General features: G+C 42.8%; 1 protein-coding gene across 1 annotated transcript in view; it reads right to left on the bottom strand.

Moving 5' to 3' along the window:
- The window catches only part of DNAH14 (dynein axonemal heavy chain 14), a 499,756-nt gene that overhangs the window by 73,532 nt on the left and 405,325 nt on the right, over positions 1-20,899 (bottom strand). The window contains exons 64-71 of the mRNA XM_034764559.1: positions 15,035-15,130; positions 14,038-14,178; positions 13,212-13,427; positions 12,700-12,930; positions 11,754-11,875; positions 3,057-3,301; positions 1,639-2,084; positions 1,003-1,201 (exon numbers count right to left, since the gene is read on the bottom strand). Of these exons, the coding sequence (XP_034620450.1) occupies positions 1,003-1,201; positions 1,639-2,084; positions 3,057-3,301; positions 11,754-11,875; positions 12,700-12,930; positions 13,212-13,427; positions 14,038-14,178; positions 15,035-15,130 (1,696 nt within the window). The remainder of the gene's footprint in view (positions 1-1,002; positions 1,202-1,638; positions 2,085-3,056; positions 3,302-11,753; positions 11,876-12,699; positions 12,931-13,211; positions 13,428-14,037; positions 14,179-15,034; positions 15,131-20,899) is intronic.

Raw genomic sequence — 20,899 nt, 5'->3', positions numbered from 1 at the left:
AAAACCTAAGGATCCCGGCATATCAAAAAAATGCCAATGTACAGAATAACCCTTGAAGTGGGAAAAAAGAAAGGGGGAAAACAACAAACAACAGAACCACAAAAACTAAATACTATGAACTAGACTAAACTAAAGAAATAAAAGAATAACTATACTTAACTGTGCCTAAAGTGAAGTGGGCATGCTCAATGCTCTGCCTCAGGCTGAAGGGCAACTGAGAAGGAACTGAAGACAGTTTGGCCACACAGCTCTACAGACATCCTCATACCTTGATACAAGGTATGAGGATGTCTGGAGTTCATGCTCAGGCAGAATGGGCACTACTACTGAAAATCTCTGATCAAAGGCATATGGGGCACATGTGCACCAGAAGTGGAGAACCCATAGGAACACTACTCAAAGAAGAACTGTTGCTATAACGGCACTGTGTCATGGAGTCCAGGCCCAAATTTTAGGTTTTACATTAAACATAAAAGGCTTGCATTTTACAAAAATCGTGTTAATTAAATATTTTCATGGTTTACAAAAATGCAAGTATGTTTTTTGTATTTAAATACTTCCCTGAAATATTTGCAATCTAACACACAACAGAATTATGGCAGCACATGAGAATGCGAAAGTGAAATTGGATATAAGCAGATTAGTCAAGATTTACAGTCAAACCCAGTTCAAGCAGCAAAAACAAACAACAACAACAACAACAACAGGCTCTCTATTGAACATTTGATGAGATTTTTCAAACTTTTCAGTTCTACTATTATAAGGATCAAACTCTATTCTCAGTTATATGATGTAAAACCAGAGAAATTCCAGTGATTTCACTGTAACAGAGTAGAAAGTATTATTGGCAGCAGAGGCAAGAAGACATTTAAATATATATGTTTATTACCTTGTCTGTGTTTCTTTAAAGGTACCTAATTCTGCTCTTAGTTACATTCATGAGGCCCCTTTAATTTCAGTGGGGTCGTATACGTATAACTGAAGGACAGGAGCTTTATTTACCATAATTTTCGAACTCTGATTGTGTATCCATAATATTTGCCAACATGCTGGAGTACAGGAAGAAGTTCCACTCATTCACAGGTAGGAATCCAAGTTTGTCTTGGGCTTGATTTTCACCACAGTTATTCTGCATGATCTTAGTGCAGAGTAGGAAAGAGAAGCAGAGTTGGTTTTCAGTGAAGAGGGCAGAAGAAACTGTCTGTTGAGGGGGAAAGATGTGTGTCAATACTAATAGTGTAATATACTTAGAAAACACACAAAGCAGACATTTAAGGCAATGTCTACTCTACAGACTAGGGGTGTGATTCTCCTGCTTGAGTACTACTAGAGTGAGTATAAATAGCAGTGTAGCCACAGTAGCAATGGTAGAGGCAATGCTGAATACATATGGGTACGTACAGAGGGGGTCATATTCAGCACAACTGAGCCGTGGTTCCACTGCGGCTTCCCAAGCTATTGCGGGTACACTGCTATTTATACTCATGATAGCAGTATGCGTCCATAAGCAAGAGAATCACACCCATAGCTCATAGTGTAGACATAGCTTCAGACACAAAGCTTTTTATAACAGCATTGTAACAGTAATTAAGAAGATTTATGTGTAAGTAACTATACTGTATTTTGGTGATACCTCACCTTATAAACATTATTTGTCAACATGTCAATTATATCTTTAAGATGCCTGTTAAAGCTGTCTGTCTCATTCTCACATTCTTCCCAGTGCTCTTGGGTGAAATGCCTTTTTCTCTGCCTGCTAAGGGCTCGTACTGTTCCACATACAGAAGAAGTCGAATCTGACAGAGAAATTTGACTTTGCAGTTTATTCACAAAATCCATAGATTCTACAAAGATTTTATGGAACCACTCCAATGAAAACTGATACATATAGTTGATCTTAATAAGATCTGCCACTACAAAGTAGAGCACAGCACCTCGAGTTGCAATAGGGAGATAGTTTTTACGTGTTTTTTCAATTGTGGCCTCTGTTTTTGCTGATGCTTCAACACGCTCAAAAATCTCTTTTGAAGTAACTTTTGTTCTTTGTAAGATGTCAATGAGGTCCTGGTCATCTAATATGTGTCCTAAAATGTAAAATAGGTTTTATTCAAATTGAAAAGTTGTGAACTAGAATGCAGCAGACAAATGAACACATTTTTAAAAAATAAGCCAGGCTGTATTTTATGAAGGTTATTTCATAAACTGTCCCTGTAGTCATACATTTAGTTTAAAAAAAACCAAAAAAACAAAAACAAAGTTTCACACTAAACCTAACTGATGTTAATATTGTACTTCCCATTATTTGTTTTTATATGGAATTTATTGTCTTGCTGTATCATTTATATTTATCTTCATATGTTATATAAACTGTAATGAAAATAAATGCACAGAAATAAAGTTCCCTGATAATTTCACACATAAGAATTAACAGAAGAAACTGAAGTAGAAATTTATTGTTTGCAATGCACATTAAGAAATTATCCATGTTCACTATCACAATACTGTAGAACAGGGGTCGGCAACGTTCGGCACGCGGCTTGCCAGGGTAAGCACCCTGGCGGGCCGGGCCAGTTTTATTTACCTGCTGACGTGGCAGGTTCGGCCGATCGCGGCCCCCACTGGCCGCGGTTCGCCGTCCCGGGCCNGTAGTAATTCATGAAACACCCCAGTTAGAGCAACAACGTTGTGAGTTATTGGAGAGTATCTCTGCTGACCAAATCACACTCCGAGAACTGGAACAAAAGTCACTTAAACTGCTCCAGAAAACAGAAGGTAAGCAAAAATGTTACAAACTGCAGGAAGAGCTCGCCCGCGCCACTTCTCGCCGCCCCCATTGGCCTGGGACAGCGAACCGCGGCCAGTGGGGGCCGCGATTGGCCGAACTGCCGCATCAGCAGGTAAATAAAACTGGCCCGGCCCGCCAGGGTGCTTACCCTGGCAAGCCGCGTGCCGAACGTTGCCGAACCCTGCTGTAGAGCATAGTAAGCAATTTTGTTCTATACTTTCCTCAAACAGATGCACAGTATGTCCTCAATTTCTGTAACATTTTTGCTTACCTTCTGTTTTCTGGAGCAGTTTAAGTGACTTTTGTTCCAGTTCTCGGAGTGTGATTTGGTCAGCAGAGATACTCTCCAATAACTCACAACGTTGTTGCTCTAACTGGGGTGTTTCATGAATTACTACAGTGGACAACAGTTGGTCCTGCAAACCTTGGAATGTTACAGTGAAGTTGATCATTGTGACCATGTTACAAACTGCAGGAAGAAAATGGGGGTTGGCTTTTTGCGTCGTTATGTATAATCTGAAACACAAAGCATTTTAAGTGTTAAAGGAATAAGTAGTAATGCACATATTAACATATTTTACTCATACGTTTTCTTTTAATTTGAACTTCAGGTTAGGGATGAAGCACATTGGCAAGGTGAGGTAAAAGAAGGCAGTGCTTTCTTTGACCATGCTTTACCTGTTCTGTGAATGAAAATCTATCTAAAGAAATATATTACGAGAGCATTCATCACAATAGAATTTGAGTATCAAATGTTTCTTGTCTAGCGCTTTCAATCTGGTATATTTCAGCAACACTAAGAACACTTTAAAATAAATTGAGTATTGGGCTAGACCCTTGCAGAACCAAAAGGGAAGGAGTGGGGTGACAGCAAAGATGCCTATACATCACTTTTATGTCCTCTTGATCCTGTCTGGGAGTTGCTTTGACTCCCACTATAAGTCAGAACAGCCTCAGCAATGCTCTAATTTTTTTCAGAAAATCAGCGATTTCTCCTCTCCCACTCTAGCCCCAGCTTTATCCCTGTTAAATAGGAGTAGGAATGGGAGTTGTCCCACAGCCAGACTGAGGTAAATGGAAAAGGTATCCAGATTGTCAGGTGCTCCCCAATGAGCAGTCAGCCACTACAAAGCTGTTTTACTCCACCCCATGGCAGACTGGGGCATGAACTGAAGATGCCACACTAGCATTTCAACCTGTCCCTGTGTGACCCTACCCACTGATTAAGGACACTACACATGCAGATAAACTGAATTCCAAAGGGGTGACCAAAAGACCACCTAAGAGACTGACCACATTTGTCTTTTTCTTTCACTCTGATTCTGTCTTTTGCAGGGGAAGTAGATGAAAAAGTACCTTTTTGTTTATTTTGTTTGAAGAAATCCCTTGTGTGTCTCAAACAGGGGAAGGACTGTGTAAGCAGTGTAAATTGTGGTCTGGGGGTGATGCAGGGGATCCCCTACCCACAACATCAAGTCTCACTATTCTTCTGATGTCATCAAATATCTGTGAATCCTACTGGAAAAGTTTCCCCTTCTTGTTCTGGGCCACATAAAGGCTGACAACATACTACTGCTATAAGTTATTCCATTAGCTCAAGGTGCAGAGGTCTGTGCAGTGGATTTAAAGGTTCAAAACTCGTTGATGACTCATGTGGGCCTGCTCTAGGGATGAATACAGGTTGTGTAGTGAAGGATGCTGCTGTCTGTATGTCCTCTGCCCCATTTGCTGCAGTAGTTGGAAGTTGTGTGGTGAATGACTTTATGGATTGCAGGAAGAGAAAGGATGGTCTTATGGAGAAGGCAGCTGAATGCTGTCCCGGAGAACTGGATTCTATCCCTGCTCCTGCCACATTGTTCCTATATTATGCTAATCATTTCACTTAAATGAAACTTTTCACAGGTGACCACTAATTGGGTGTTCTTCACTTTCTGATTTGAGAGCTTATGGCCAAATCTGCAGAAGTGCTGAGCACTCACAGCTGCCACCGAAGTCAAAGGGATCTGTGCTTTGAACATATAAAATACTGCATTAAATTAAGGTCACCTGCTGATAGCTTGTACCCTTCCAGAGTGTTGAGTTCGGCAAAACTAAAACTTCTGAAAACACAGAAATATAGAGTTAAGGTAAATGCCCTTGCAACCTTAGCTCTGCCCTCACTGGAACTAGCAATAGGTACTGGCAATTATCTGAATGCACTCCAGCTGCATTCTCTGTTAGGTTTAACTGTACTGAATGGTGGAGGAATAAGTTGGAGCAACTTGAAAGAGCTGAGATTGAGATATGAAGAGATCTGGTTCTGAGTCTCCCCCCCCATTTGTGTTATCAAAGGAAAGAGATGTATGTGTACCTGTACCTTGAGATTCCAGTCTGCATCATTTCAACACAGAATTGTTTTTAGGCTGTCTCAGTAGAGAGTACTGGGGTCTTCTTGCCATGGGTATTGTCATAGTGAGGGGGATATGAGAGAAGTCTGTGGATTTCATGATGGGTAGGAGAAAGTATAAGTTTAGGTGGGGGTCTCATTCAAAGAGGGCAGATTTAAGGTTGTGTGGGTGTTTATCTTAACTCTTTATTCCTGGTATTCAAAAGTTTGAGTTTTGCTGAACTCAATGTTGTGCAAGGGCACAAGCTATCACCAAGCAACCTTAACTCTGCCTTACTGAAATTTTTTGCCATTTAACTTCCTAGTTCTTTTTTTAAACAGAAAAAGAGAAATGTTCATTTGTAGGAGTTAGTGCAGTGGTTCTCAAACTGTGGGTCGGGACCCAAAGTGGGGTCTCAACCCCATTTTAATGGGGTCACGAGGTCTGGCTTAGACTTGTTGGGGCCCGAAGCCTGAGCCCCACCACTCGGGGCTGAAGTCAGAGCCCCACCGCCTGGGGTCAAAGCTGAAGCCTGAGGGCTTCAGCCCTGGGCAGCGGGCTCAGGCTTCAGTCCCCCACTTTGGGGTTGTGTGGTGATTTTTGTTGTCAGAAGGGGGTCATGGTGCAATGAAGTTTGAGAACCCCTGAGTTAGTGCTCATTTAGGCATTTGTAGTTCTCACCTAGGTTTGCAGTTGATGTTACTGTGGCTAGGTAATAATCAAAAGATATAGGATAGATATATGGATACAATACCGGCATAGCTATATCATTGTAGCTATACTGGCATAACTGCATATTGTAAACGCAGCCTGCATTGATGGAAGGGATTTTTCTGTCAGTGTAGGGACACCACATCCCCTAACAAAGTTAGCTCTGTTGACAAAAGCATTCTTCCATCAACATAGCTGCATCTACACTGGGCGTTAGGCCAGCACAGCTATGTTGGGGTGTGTTTTTTCACACCACTGATCAATGTAGCTATGTCAACCTAACTTTTAAGTACAGATCAAGTCCTAGCTTCTATATAGTGCTTTTCAGCAGTAGAACTTTACATCATTAACCCCATTTTACAGATGGGAAACTGAGGCAAAGAAAGTTGAAGTGACTTGCCCAAATTCACCCAGCAGGCCAGTGGCTGAGCCAGGAATAGTCCCCCAGGCCAGTGGTCTTTCCACTAGAACATATGATTGGTACATAATTCCTAAGAGCACCTCCCCCATCTTGACATTTTGTTAGAGTGAAATGGAGATAAATGGTCATGCTTTGAAATTTTGGCAATGTGTATTTGCTAACAGAGCTGATGAGAAAAATCTAACCCATATCTGTGAGCTAAAACCTCAAGAGTTTTATTACATGGTTGTTACAGTAGTTTCAAGTGTGAGAGAGAAAACTGGTATGTCTCTCTCCTTCTCCACCTCCTCATCCCCCACCATTCCCTGGAACATATAGCCCTCTGCCAACATTTCCAGTTCCCCCTCCCCTTCCCATCCCATTAAGCCATTCGTTAGCACGACAGAAGCCATTAGTATGTAAGAAGTTGCTCCTTGATGTCTCCTGCCCTATGCTGCTGACTACAAATATCACAGTCAGCACTTTCCTGAAGGGTCCCACACTACCTTGCTTATGTAGCCCGAGCTGTACACTCAGCTAGCACCTCACTTCCATTGCCCACTTGCAGATCGGACTCCTGCACCTACTTCAGCCAGGCTTCCCCAGCTATGCCTCAGGTCCACCCAGTCTGCCCCTTCTCCAAACTGAGCCCGTCCCCCATACACTTTCAACAGCTCCACCCCCACACAGCAGTGGATTGTAACTTAACTATTCATTTTCTGGATTTCAGATGTCTAAATCTGTTACCTTCAGTTCTTCCTCCCCCGTGACCTCTCATGGAGGAGCAGGTCAAGAAGCTCAAACAGACCAAGAGGAGCAGTGTTCCCCAGATCCCAGAACACACATCAGGTAGGGAGAGGAGTTCAGACCCCTGCAGATTCCTCCAGATCCCAGCACACATACGGAAGGAGAGAATTCAGGCAGAAAGTCTCCCCCCCCGCCAAACTCCAATTACCTCTGGTACTCCTCACATTCTCCAACCCATCTTTTCTCCTCCCATTCCCTCTAATCCTTACCCTCTCCCCCTTACCTGAGCCCCCCAGCTTCTCTTCCCTCCCCTACCACTCATTCCTATTTATCCCCCTCTCCAGGATACTTGCATCCTTCATGGCAGACCCAAACAGCTCCTCCCAATTACCACCTATCTTGTCCCTTAACCACCCCTACCGTCCCAGTGTGCATTCATTCGTGTAATTCATTTTCTTTTCAAGAATAGTTCCAGTGCCTTCTGAACATTCTGTATTCAGATTGTACTTCTCAAAAAACAAAACCACACCTTGACAGAGGCAGATTTTTCTCAAATGTTTACTGTTCATTCTCAGATTTCTACTCATGGTGGGTTTCAAACTTCAAAGTTGCTAGAATGTGAACTTAACAAAATGCTATTGCATAGCTAACCCTACCCCCTAAACTGATAATCTGTGTAAGCATGCAGGTTTTACAGCATTTAGAAGAGTTGTCCTTTACACAGGAAGGGCTTCCCAACCTTAGCTAAAGAAGAGCTAGTACTTCATTATAATATTCTATGAAATTATAGGGAGAATGGAGCAGAGGGGCTCTACACATCCATCAGCAGTACAGCAGGCTCAGAGGGGTGTTAAGTGGCTCATTAATTTCAATGAGATTCTCAGTTGAACGAATAACCAATGCAGATAAATACAGCCTAAAACAATGGCTCTGAGAAGTATGACCCCCCCAACCTCCATTCATGTCAGTGGGTGTTCCCTTCCTTCCTCCCCAGTGCTGGAGAGTTTCTGATATGCATCAAGCATAATTGTTCTCAGCTCCTTACCCCAGTGTCAGCACTGTGTTTTGGGAGTATGCTCTGAACAGTCTGTCTGTTCTAAGCTCCCTATCCACAGGGGCAGGGCTTTCCCAGGTTCTGGCTCATATGTGGGGGTTAGGGAGAGGGGCTCAGATCCCCTTAGAAGGACAAGGCATCCCAGATCACCTGAGCGGAATAGGAAATGGGGCTCAAGCACCTCCAGAACAGTTAGCCCCCTCCAGAACCTGGCTCACAAGGGGGACATGGAAGGGAGGTCAAACCGCACACATAGGCAGGGAACCCCAGCTCCCAGCTCCCATGGGGGATTGGGAGAGCAGCTCAGAACATCCCACTCCCCAAATAGGCAAGCCTCCTCCAGAAGCTGGCTCACATGTGGAGGGGCAGAGAAAGGGGTCATACCCCTGTAGATGGGTTGGGGAGGGTCCCAGATTGTGGCACACATACTGGAGAGAATGTGGGGCTGACAGGTGCCCGTGCCCCTATCCTCTCCCCACGTTCTTCTTCCCAGTGTCCCAAGCCCTCCTCCATTCCCTAGGGCATCATTTCAGATTTTGGTAGGTGGGAGGGGGGCAACTTTAACCGTGATACCAAAGGCTACTTAGACACCTGAAAACTCTAGGGTTTTTTTTGCAGATAACAACTTAGAAATTAGAAAAAAAAGAAGATTTAATAAATATTAGACCCACTCAGATCTAATACTAATATGTTCTCACATCTTGTGTCAAGTCACTTAAGGAACTCGAGTTAGGTTTAAAATTTTAATGTATATTCTTTGTTACTAACTCTTGAATACAACTGAAACAATTGTAGAAAAATCTAGATTACTTTCTATCATTTTTTTGCAGTTCATCAAGCTTGGACTAGATCATTTAACTTTGGAAACATCCTACTATGGCAAGACCCCATGAGTTTATACTGCACCTGCCTGGGGCTCTAGAGGTGTTACCTCACTACAATAATACACTAGAAAATAACCTTAGATAGAAGTGAAACTGACATTTCAAGTCACTTTCACAGTATTGCCAATCCCAAATGTTCAAAAATCATGAATCAGGCTCACCAAAAATCATGTGATTCGTTTTAAAACCATAAGACTATGTAAAAGTAACAGATTTGGGGTTCTTTTTATTTGCCTTCTGCTGTCAACCATGGCATCCATCCCGGGACTGTTTGCTAGAGTCTCAGAGAACTGGCTGCTTTGGTTTTGCTCCCATCTATCAAAGTCCTCTATATTGCAGCATGCAGCAGAGAGAGAGGCTGGTCTGCTGGATAGAGAGCTAGCCCTGAAAGACCTGGGTTCTACTTCCCCCCAATGGACTTCTTCTCTGACCCCAGATCAGTACTTTAAGGACAGACTTTCAAAGGTTTTTAGGCACCCAAAGATGCAGCTAGGCATCTAATGGGGTTTACAAAGCACCTAACCTTCTAAGTGCATTTGAAAAAACTCACTAGGTGCTTAAATACCTTTGAAAATCTGGTCTTTTGTCTGTGTGTGCCTCAGTGCCACATCTGTACAACGATAACAGCATTGCTCTACCTCACCAAGGGGCGGGGAGGAGAGGAGAAATAGGTTAGACATTGTGAGGTGCAAGCTCAAATACTATGGTGATGGGGCCACATATGTACCACAGGTAGAGTGGGAACTTCTCTATACACTGCTAGCCCTTCCCTGGGTTTGACCCCTTCTTTTCACCTATGCCCCCAAAACCTCCCCCTTTTCTGAATGCAACCTAGGCTCAGTGCTTTGGTGTATTTTTTCTGAGTTCCCTGTGTTCTCTCTAAAACAACCCCTCCTCCTCCCTCTCTCCTGTCCACAGAGGGATTCCTCTTTTACAGGCTAAACTTCCACATCCTTAATTTAATCACCAGCCCTTTCTTATCTTAATCACCCTGCCTCTGTTTGCAAACAAAATACTGACTCCCTGCCCCAGGGGCACCTCTCCTCCATAGAACTTACATTTCACACTAATGCTGTTCTGTTGTTAAGAGCTCCGTCAGGGAACTTGCACACCTCCTGTCTGAAACTGGGGGGAGGGGGAGCTACCGCCCTCCCCTGCCCCCCCAATTGGTATCCTTACCCAATCCCCATCACCAGATCCCACAACCCCCTCCCCCATTATCATCCACACCTTCGCCTCTATTCGCCCTCCCCTCCCAACAAGCATGTGCTTGTGTAGTTTATTTTCTTTTCCAAAAATAGTTTTAGCACCTCTGAATATTCTACTGTATTCACTTTACATTTTCCTCAAAGTAAATAAAAATAAAAGCTTTTGTCAGAGGCAGATTAGAGCAATATGCCTGCTTTTTTCACTTCAGATTTCTGCCCAGGGCCGGATTTAAACTCTCAGGATATGTCTATACTGCAACTAAAAACCTATGGCTGGTCCATGCCAGCTGACTTGGGCTTGCAGAGCTCAGGCTAAGGGGCTGTTTAACTGCGGTGTAGAGGTGGACCACATCTCACAAGGTCCCAGAGCCTGAGCTTCAGCCCAAGGCCAAACATCTACACTGTAATTAAGCAGCCCCTTAGCCCAAGCTCTGCAACCCACAAGCCTGTGTCAGCTGGCCTGGCCCACCACAGGTATTTAATTGCAGTGAAGGTATACCCTCAGTGCCTGAGGCAATGCTCAGATTCAATAACATATCTCAGAGCCACAAAGGTCCTGTAACACAGAGGTAATTTTCCAAATACTGTAGTTAGCCTCTCTCTTCACATGTCCAGTGTGATCCATTAGGAGTGTAAATAGGTGCATGAGCCTTAGAACTGCTTGGCGCTTGCCTAACTGGAGAAGCAAACCCTACTTCGAATAATATTTTCCCCAAAAGGCTGGGGGTGCCATGCATTCTGTTGAGATAATCTTTGAGTGTAACACTAGTGTGATGATCTGAGCCCTGGTTTGAGCTCTACCTGTGAACAAAAAGTGTCAGAATGTGTTTTCCGGGGGCTGTATCTTGGGAACAACTTGGTCAAATAGCCCCAATTTTGGATCACTAATAGAACTCTGTGCCCCATGAGGAACACCAAATTTCATGACAATCCTAGTAACCATATGGATTTAGAGCACTTAAAGTCAAGCTTTCAACAGAAAACTGGTCTTAAGTTTAACATTCTGAAAAATCAGGGCCTAGGTATCTCAGATTGAGGACCCAAAATTAGTGGTTACTTTTGACCTTAATGTCTTTGTGCCTCAATACCCCGTCTGTAAAATGGGGATAATACCACTCACTTTCAACGAGGTGTTGTTAAAATGAATTATTTAATGTTTGTGAAGCAATCACATACCACAATGATAAGCACCATAGAAAAGACCATGGAGAAACCAATAATTCTGTCTTCAGAGCAGAGTTTGAATAGTGTTCAGTAAATAAGGTATGTGGCACACAATCAACAACAAAGAGAAAAAAAATATTGAATAGCTACTCATTAAGTGAGCACTATCCATGCTCTTACTGAATGAAGCAGGGGTTCTGAGGAAAAAATAATATGTGATCATATAAATCAATACAGTATCATCATGGACACGCACAAGGGAGTTGAATTAAGATTGCACAGGCAACCTTAATTCTGGCATTTTCTAACTTTTGAGCACTTTACTTTGCTACTTTAATAATGTTCTTAAAATGCATTTTGAGAGTGTAGTTTAATATATAGTACAACCTAATACAATAGTAGTTAGAAAAATTGTCATTGATGAGGACAGTTACCTAAAGTTGTGGTTGTATTCAATTTCAGCATCTCCAATCCTGATGAAGTCTCTACCTCCTCTACTGTAGATTTCCTTTCTTAAGATTGGCTTTAAATTTGAATCCAAAGTTTCAGCAAGATCCTAAAACCCATAAATATATTGTCTACATTGCAATCATTATGGTTAATTAATAAGCTCAAATAGTTATTTAGCTTTGTGAGCTCAAAATCAGATATACACCTTGCATTTTATCATTACATTTAATTTCTGGAAGGATATTCATATCCCCTGTGCCCAGCTGGGAACTCTCCTTAAAGAGAAGAACTTGTGGCACCTTAGAGACTAACAAATTTATTAGAGCATAAGCTTTCGTGGACTACAGCCCACTTCAGACTAACACGGCTGTTACTCTGAAACCTCTCCTTAAAGAGGGACCCAGGGACAGTGGGTACTAGAGATGCCCTGTCAGTGAGACTCCATTGGAATCATGCTGCCTAGCAATGCAAGTGTGGGGGTGGCAAGGACCCAGAGCTAGTGCAGAAGCACAGGTCCTCAGCGCAGATGGCTCTGGCCTTCTGATCCCATAGGAATCCATGTAGCTGACTGAGACTTTCTTGTATGTATGTGGTTTTATCGAGAAACTGTCAGTGCTTATGGCCAGTTCTCCACACCAGTTTTAACGCAGTGCAATTCCACTGACATTATTGGAGTTACTACTAATTTATATCAGTGTCAGTGAGGAGAATTAGGTTGCTAGAGTTTTAGACAGATGTTTATTATTAAATTTAAATAAATAAAACTACAAAGAAGTTCCATCACTTCCATCGCTCTCCTACTCTATACCTTTGACAAGGGAAATTAACATTCAAACGCACTCTATTCTTCTTACATTTATAGTTTTCTGATGGAATTTTTTTTCCTTGTTATTTACTCAGAACCCCCCCCCCCAAATTAAACCAAACTACCTGTAGCAGAATGGAGTCTCCAATTCGCATGGCATTTTCTAAAGTTCTTAAGTAATTGGAATCAGAAGTATGAATTTGTCGTAGCCTGTCTCCCTCCATTTGACAAATCCATTTGTAAGCCTGTTTCTGTGGATCAATTAGTAAAGGCCACCGTTGTCCATTCTTAACAAGGATAGCATTCTCAATGGAGTACTGGTCGAGAGGCAAACCTTCATTTTGCCATTTACTGACCTAGAAAAGTTTCAATTTTCAATATTTTTACATTTTTGACAATCCTTGTTATTTCATGGATACAATGTTTACAATTAACTACATATAAAGACATAAACAAGGTGATGCAACAGAACACAACAATCTATATTGTAAATAATCTCAGTAAAATACTTGGACCTCTGAATTTTACTCTTAGTAAATCAAGTTTGGAATCAAGTGTTCTGAAAGGGGGAAGTCCTGATAAAGCCTTTGATGTAAAAAAATCAGCTATGCCCCTCACCATCTGCTCATATTATTACCTCATTTTTTTCTGTCATAGCTGTTATTAGGGAATAATTTGGAGACACGGGAATGATATTCTCATTACACAATCTCAGACATTCATTTATTAGCTGCTGACGATATTCTGCTGATAACACTCCGCTGTAGATGATGCATGCTGCTGAAACAAGGGCATCACCCATAATACCTTGCAGCCTTTCGTCCAGGTTATTAACTGATTCTTTCCATCGCTCCTAACACAACCAAATGAAATATTATCATTTACAATAAAATGTACCTGTTTTTAAATGCATGTAAATATGCATTTTTAATAATGCAGTATCAAAGTTTATTGTTTACAATTATGTGGAATAGGAATCGGGAGTGTAATTAAAGTGACAGTTGCAACTTTGGACCTAGGAAAGGAATCATTACTGCAGCACCTCAAAACCTATTAATCATAATAGGGAAGGCTTCCTCCTGCCCTTCAGAACAAGTCATTTCTGCCCTGCAGTACAAGGGATTGGAAATACTGTTGTTTCTGCTGGAGGGAGGAAACTAAGGTGCAGCTGTTGAAAAGTCGGAAGATTGGTTTTATCGGGAAAGAATAATCCTCAGAAAGACAGTTCTCCTCTTCTTCTGCCCAGGGCTGGGATCTAGTTATTAAACTGGACAGGCCAGCACAAAAAGCCACAACACCATGGTAAGCCATATAATAATGTGGGAGAGGGGAACCACTATCTGAAAAGGGGAGGCAGCTTCCCACCCCTGAAAAATGTAAATGAAGTAAAACTCCTATGACGCTCTTATGCTTGAATGTTCTGAGGCCAAAAAGTGGACAGTACAAAAAATGAAAGGCAATACCATCTCATCCGCCAGAGCTGTGCTTAATATAGATGCTCTGTGTAGACGCTGAGTTGCCAGTTGCTTTCGAGTTGCTAGCATTTCTTTCTGGGCTATGCTCTCTTGATAGCTTGCCTCTAAATTCTGTTCATGTTCTTCAATCTAATAATCAATTGGCAGATAATAGATCAAGGTTTTTATTTTTTATTTTGACTAAGAGGTGCATGCCTGCCATTTATTAGACTTAATAGACCTACTTCATTGCTTCTATTACTATGTGTGCTACCAATGTAACAGGCTTGAGCTTATTTAAGAAAGTAAGAGCTTACACTGTAGTGATTGACAGTTGTTTCACATTGCATTGCTCTAAAACTCAGTCTTTTCATTATGCACTGTCTGACAATAATATGGCAATCCACAAATGGCAAATGATCACAGCAATTTAGAGGCTAAGTCACCTCTAGTCTTTACCCTCTCTGAAGTATAGGCACAACACAAATTTCTATTGTTCATTTTCAAGTGGGCCTTTCCTACATTTTGGAGCAACATTTTCCCTTGGTACTGAAATTGTTCTTTTGGGGTTATTTATTACTACTGATTACTTTTCTGTTGTTTAACACTTTCTGCATTAATAAGTCCTCCTCCCACTCCCACTGTAAAGTCCAGTGTCCCAAATTTGAGCTGTAGCTGGTTGAGAGGAATGAAGCAAACCAGGAGGCATTGGAAGCTATTTCTCTGAAGAAATCACTATTTTCTAGGCTTTGCTGAAGTTTGATTAAAGGCCTGATCTTGCAGTCCTAGTGCAGGTAAAGCTGCCATTGAAGTAAATGAGACATCAGACAGGAGTTCCACAGTCTTAGGATTGGGCCCCAACTCTCCAGTAAAGAAGTGTGTCCCCCTTCTGAAGCTTTTAAAATAAAAATCACTTGTACAAGTTTTAGTAGGGTCTAAGAAAAATAAGAATATTTACATGCTTCAATAACTAAGCAATAACATATAATAATGAGAAATGTCTCACCAAGGCCAAACTTCTTTGTTTTTCATCCAGTTTTTGATGGGCAAGTCTTAGTACTTCCTGAGCTTCTGTAACCCGGATTTGTTTTGGCTTCATCAACTAGATAAAAATATGCATCACAGACTACACTTCACTTTGAATGAAGAAAATGTATACACTGTGTTAAATACCACCTACATATTTTGAATTTATTCAAAAAGCTGAAAAATGACTTTTCCCAATACACACCTTTCTCCTGCAGTCCCCCTGGTAAATATTTTTAAAACTGGGCATCCAAAGTTAGGCTAACTGAAATACTAATGGTTATCAGTTAGTTGGTAATGGTATTGGTTGCTAATATTTGTATTGATATGAAAGAAAAATCTGCTGGTCATCTTATTTCCTAATGCAGACCTAGGCAAGTATAAACTACATTTTCCCATTTCTTCACTGTACCCTCTTTGTTTAGCTTGTAGACATAAGCAAATACCTACCTTGACATCATAAGGCCATGTTTATTAACCTAGGGGCATATTACTGAAAAAGGTCTCCAAGAAAAATAAACTTCAGCTCTTATAGTATAGTTATAGAATGACATATTTAGCTCAAGTCATAAAAAATGTGGCAACTGTACTTTCTAACAGGACTGAAAAGTCAATATTAAAAGTGAATCAAAAGGATGTCCAAATCAAACAAGTGACTGCCTAAATCTTTCATTCTGTGCATAAATTATATTAAATTCATTGCAACTCTGTGCTATCACGCCATACACTCTTTCATGGGTATATGCCTCCTTTTGATTTGTATTATTACTGACTGCATTTGATTGTTTTGTCTGCCTTCCTGGGGTTTTCATTCAGTCTGTAAAATGCCAATTGTGTTGTAATAAACACATATTATTAGAAGTTACTGATTAACCAAAGTATCTGTTTGGCTTCTAATTCAGATAGTTCATCAAGGTAAGAATAACTTGCTCTCTAAAGTTTTCACATATTTCTCATACTATTTTAAGACATGCATAAAATAAAATCACATAAACACAAATGTAAGTTCCATGACTTATTTTTTTCAGTATAAATGAAAATATTTACATATGTAGAATGCAAACTCCAAATACTCAAAACATGCGTAAGGACAACAAAAATCAGTTGATTGTATTAAAAATCTTGAAATTTTTAAAATAATAGATTTGGAGTTCTTTATTTTCTCTCTTTGTTATGAGTCTTTAGGGTTTATATTTTCAAACTTTTCTCTGCAACTATGAGGGCTAAAGGCTTACTCTTTAAAAATTAAAATTGAGATTCTCAGGTAATTAGATGACTCCTGGAGTTGGCACCTCAAGAAAAACACCAAGATATTGGGGGACTCAGTATAAAATCATAAGAGTTGGCAACTAAGGCATCATGGTAGAAATAGGTCATTGGAGAGATAATTAGGATAGGGCCTTAAAGATAAGACAAGAATCAAGCCTGATGTGGATTAGAAGGGGGAGTACAATGGATGGATGAATAGATGTGGGGGTAACATATCAAGAGGCCAGAAAGAGGAACTGACCTTTTGGTAAAATAAGGATTTCAGTTTTGGCCATGTTAAGGTTGAGCTAATGGTAAGAGATCCAGGAGGAGATGTCAGACTTGCAGAGACATGGGTCTGGATGGAGGGAGGCAGTGAAGAATGTACAGGCAGATTTCAGAGTCATCAGCAAACAGATGGTAGATTAAGATGTAAGAGGACAAAATCAGCCAAGAGAATCCAGGGGAAGAAGAGGAAAGGACTGAGGAAAGACCCCTGTGGGATGTGCATAAGGAGTATACAAGGATATGAGGTTGACCCATTGAAAGAGATGCTGAAGAAATAGTATGAGTGGCATATGGAGAACTGAGAGACGACAATATCAGAAAAATCAAGGGAGGGAAGAATGTCTAGCAGGAGGGGAGTGATTATAGTGTCAAGATTAGGAGAGATGTCAACATAGGCGTGCGCACGGGGTGTGCCGTGTGTGCCCCGGCATACCCTAATGCCCTGAGCTCTGGCTGGGAAGGCTGCTCCTCTCCCTTCCCCTCCTCAGCTGTTTGCCGGGCAGGCTCAAATCAACTGCTTCCTGCCTCCCTGCTCCGGCAGGGGCCGAGTGAGTCTCACACCAAAAAAAAAAAAAAAGAAAAAAAAAAAAAGCCTTAGGGTTAGGTGTGGGCAGGAGTGCAGGGCTATCAGCAGCAGCACAGCCAGCCCCTGCTTGCGTAGGGCTGCCCCGCACCTCTTGGGCTGGTGACCATGGCATCCACATGTATGGCTGCTCCCTGCCAGCCAGGCTCCACTCTGGCCACAGCAGGCAACAGGTGACCCAAGGGAGCCCAGCTAGGCTAGGGCTGGGTGCAGTGGGAGAAGCTCCAGATACCGGCAGGAGCCATGCCGGGGTGGGGGAAGAGAAGCCCCAGACAGGGCTGGAGCCACATGGGGGGAGGGAGTGGAGGTGGAGGAGAACCCCAGACCCGAGCAGGAGCTGCACTGGGGGGAGAGGGGAGAAGAGGAGAAGCCTGGACCCCGGCAGGAACTGCACTGGGGCGGGGGGAGAAGCCTGGACCCTGGCAGGAGCTGCACTGGAGGGTGTGGGGGGCGGAGGAGCCACACTGGGGCAGGGAGGAGAAGCGCTGGACCCTGGCAGAAGATGTGGGGTTGAAGTCCCCGTCTTGGGAGCCCCTGCCACCCTAGTGGAAAAAGTTGCAGGGCTGAAGCCCTGACCCCACTCTGTGTGGAGCTGGCCTGAGTCCCTCTGTCTCCCATCCCACCTGTGGAGCTGGGGCTGCATGCTTCTGCGGGGCAGTGTTTGGCTCCGCGGGGAGACTAGGAGCCTCATCTCAGGGTAAGGGGTCCAGGGCTAGGGGGGTTGAATAAGGGATGGGGGCAGTCAGGGGACAGGGAGCAGGGTGGGTTGGATAGGGGGTGGGATCCCGGGGATGGTGGTTAGGGGCAGGGGGTCTCTGGAGGGGGCAGTCAGGGAGCAGGGGGGGTTGGATGGGGCATGGGAGTCCCACGGTCTGTCAGGGGGCAGGGGGTGGATAGGGGTCAGGGCAGTCAGGAGACCGGGAGCAAGGAAGGTCCTGGTGGGGCAATTGGGGGGGGGGGCTGTCAGGAGGCAGGGGTTGGAGAGGGGTTAGGGGAGGCAGGGAGCAGAGGGGGGTTGTATGAGTCAGGAGTTCTGGGGGGGCCTGTCAGGGGGAGGGGAGCGGTTGGATGGCAGTCCTGGGGATCTGTCTAGGGGCAGGGATGTGGATAAGGGTTGGGCCAGTCAGGGGACAGGTAGGGGTAGGGTCCTAGGGGGGCAGTCAGGAGACAAGGAGCAGGGAGGCTTAGATGGGGAAGGGGTTCTGGGGGGCAGTTAAGGGCAGGGGTCCCAGGAGGTGGTAGTCAGGGGACAAGGAGCAAGGGAGGTTGGAGGTTCTGAGGGGGGCAGTCAGGGGGCGGGAAGTAGAAGGGAGTGGATGGGGGCAGGATGGGGGTGGGGCTAGGGCAGGGTGGGGCTCCCTGGGTGCACACCCTAATGAAATGGGCTGCGCACGCCTATGGATGTCAAGGTTGAGGATGCAGTATTGTTTCCAAGATTTGGGCAGGAACAGGTCACTAGAAACCTTAAGAAGAGTAGTTCTGATAGAGTGAAGAGGAATTAGAGAAAGGGAACTTAAAGCAGCAGTTGTGTATGGTGAGCTTGATGAGTTTACAGCTGAAAAGAGTTGAAAATTGGAAAGGGAGGAGACAGGACTGACCATTTATGAGACATCAGGGTTACTGATGGATTTAAGTTTGGAGAAGGTCTATATGGCAAGACTAGAGATCAAGAGGGTGAGTGATGTTAAATTAGATGAGGTCAAAGAATGGGAACTTAATGGTGGAGAGATCAAAGAGAGCAGTTTTTAGTGAAGCCAAACTTGAGAGTGACCTTTTTGGTGTGTGAGGAAACTTCAAATGATCCAGGAGATTAAGGAACCACATACCAATGAGATCAGAGGAACACTTAGGAAATGAAGTAAGAGTAGGAGAGGAGTCTGGGGATTCTAGAAGTTTGATAGATACTTCTCAAACTCATATTCAATTCTTACTAAATGTGAAAACAAATTTTACTTGACAAATGTCAACTACTGAGCTGCATTTACCATTTTTCTATTTCAGCTATTAAAGATGTCTTCTTGAACAATAATCCATGGTCATGTGACTGTAACATAAAACCTTTTATTCATTGGTTCTCCCAGACCAAAGTTAACTTATCTCCTTTTGAAGATCTAAGGTGTAATTCTCTGGCAGATAATAAAGACAAAGCACTTCATACACATAGGGAAGAGGATTTCAAATGCAAAGCCAAATTCTGAATTGTGAGCAATGTCAGAAGATAATGAAGTTGCAATACATATGTATTCGTTTTAATATAATTTATTCATCCTAATTAATATGTTTTAATTCCAATATCCCCTTCACCACAGTGAGAATCTGAAAGCAAAGAGCTCTAAGTGTTCCTGTCAGTGGCTGTCTCCTCAGGTGCTTCTACCTGTCCTGTTCTTCTACTCCTAACACTTCTGCTTAGTTTCTACCCTTGCTCCTTGATTTTATGTGAACCCTAGAGCCTTGTCCAACTTTAATTCCCTAGTAACGGCTTCTCCCACGCCACTCCTTTTTCTTCCAATTACCCTAATCTAATCTCCCCATACACTTCTCTTACTTCCCCATCTGACCCTTTTCCTGGCCCCCAGGCTGTGCCTATCAAATAACTTCCTTCCCACACAGACTGGCTTCACCTTTCATCTAACCTTCCATGACCATTCCACCTAAAACTCCCTACATCCTGGCTCTATTCTCCATTTGGGTCTGGATGCTCCGTTTCAGCTTCTGCTCCATCTGTTTCCCTGCCTCTAGCCACTAGCTACATACCAAACAGAATACCTGGTGAGATTCCCTCTTCTGAACATCCATTTATGAGAGGGTTAAATAAAAGGTGGTTTCTTACATTATTAAAGAATGAAAAAGGAATTAAAAAATATCATTCTCCATGTACACATACTCAACATCCCCACAAATAGGGGTCTTGAGAGGAAGATTCCACAAACTTTCCCTGATGAAGATCTTCCCACATGGTTTCATTGGGAGACAGGGTTTGAATCTCTGAAACTTACTGCAGGTGTGGACTAGACAGTAGGCAGGCTTTGTGTCTCACCTCAACTTCTTGGGAACATGGACCCAATGGAGCTGCAATGTCAGGGATTTCCCTGGTTGCAGATGCTACATTACTTCTCTTGCCAAATTAACAGAGGCCTGGAATATGGACAATGCACATCATTCCCTAGAGCTGAGCCTGCTCAATGGCCTGTTTCCTCCAACCATGCAGATCTCAGATGGACAGTCTTCCATGTAGTGCAATGGAAATGGAACTGCCTTCAGAACAGGGTTGGGGATCCTCACACAGTTCAAGGGATAAGACAGGACCCAACTGCTTGTATTACATTTTCTGTGTATGTATTTGAATATGTATGTATTACACAGACACTGAATATACACACACAATTATTGTGCTGTCCTTATGAGATAACTGTTGAAATGTTTAATCCCAATAAATATATTGTACACTCTCTTTTCACGCCATGTATATATTTCTAAAATGGAAATATTATTAGGTCTGTCGATTAATCTGAGTTAACTCACGTGATTAACTCAAAAAAATAAGAACAGGAGTACTTGTGGCACCTTAGAGACTAACAAATTTATTAGAGCATAAGCTTTCGTGGACTACAGCCCACTTCTTCGGATGCATATAGAATGGAACATATACTGAGGAGATATATATACACACATACAGAGAGCATAAATAGGTGGGAGTTGTCTTACCAACTCTGAGAGGCCAATTAA

Source organism: Trachemys scripta, chromosome 3 (genome assembly GCF_013100865.1).
Source record: "Trachemys scripta elegans isolate TJP31775 chromosome 3, CAS_Tse_1.0, whole genome shotgun sequence".
NCBI classification, from domain to species: Eukaryota; Metazoa; Chordata; order Testudines; family Emydidae; genus Trachemys; species Trachemys scripta.
The sequence above is the reverse complement of the archived record's forward strand: the minus strand, read 5'-3'. Positions and strand labels throughout refer to the sequence as shown.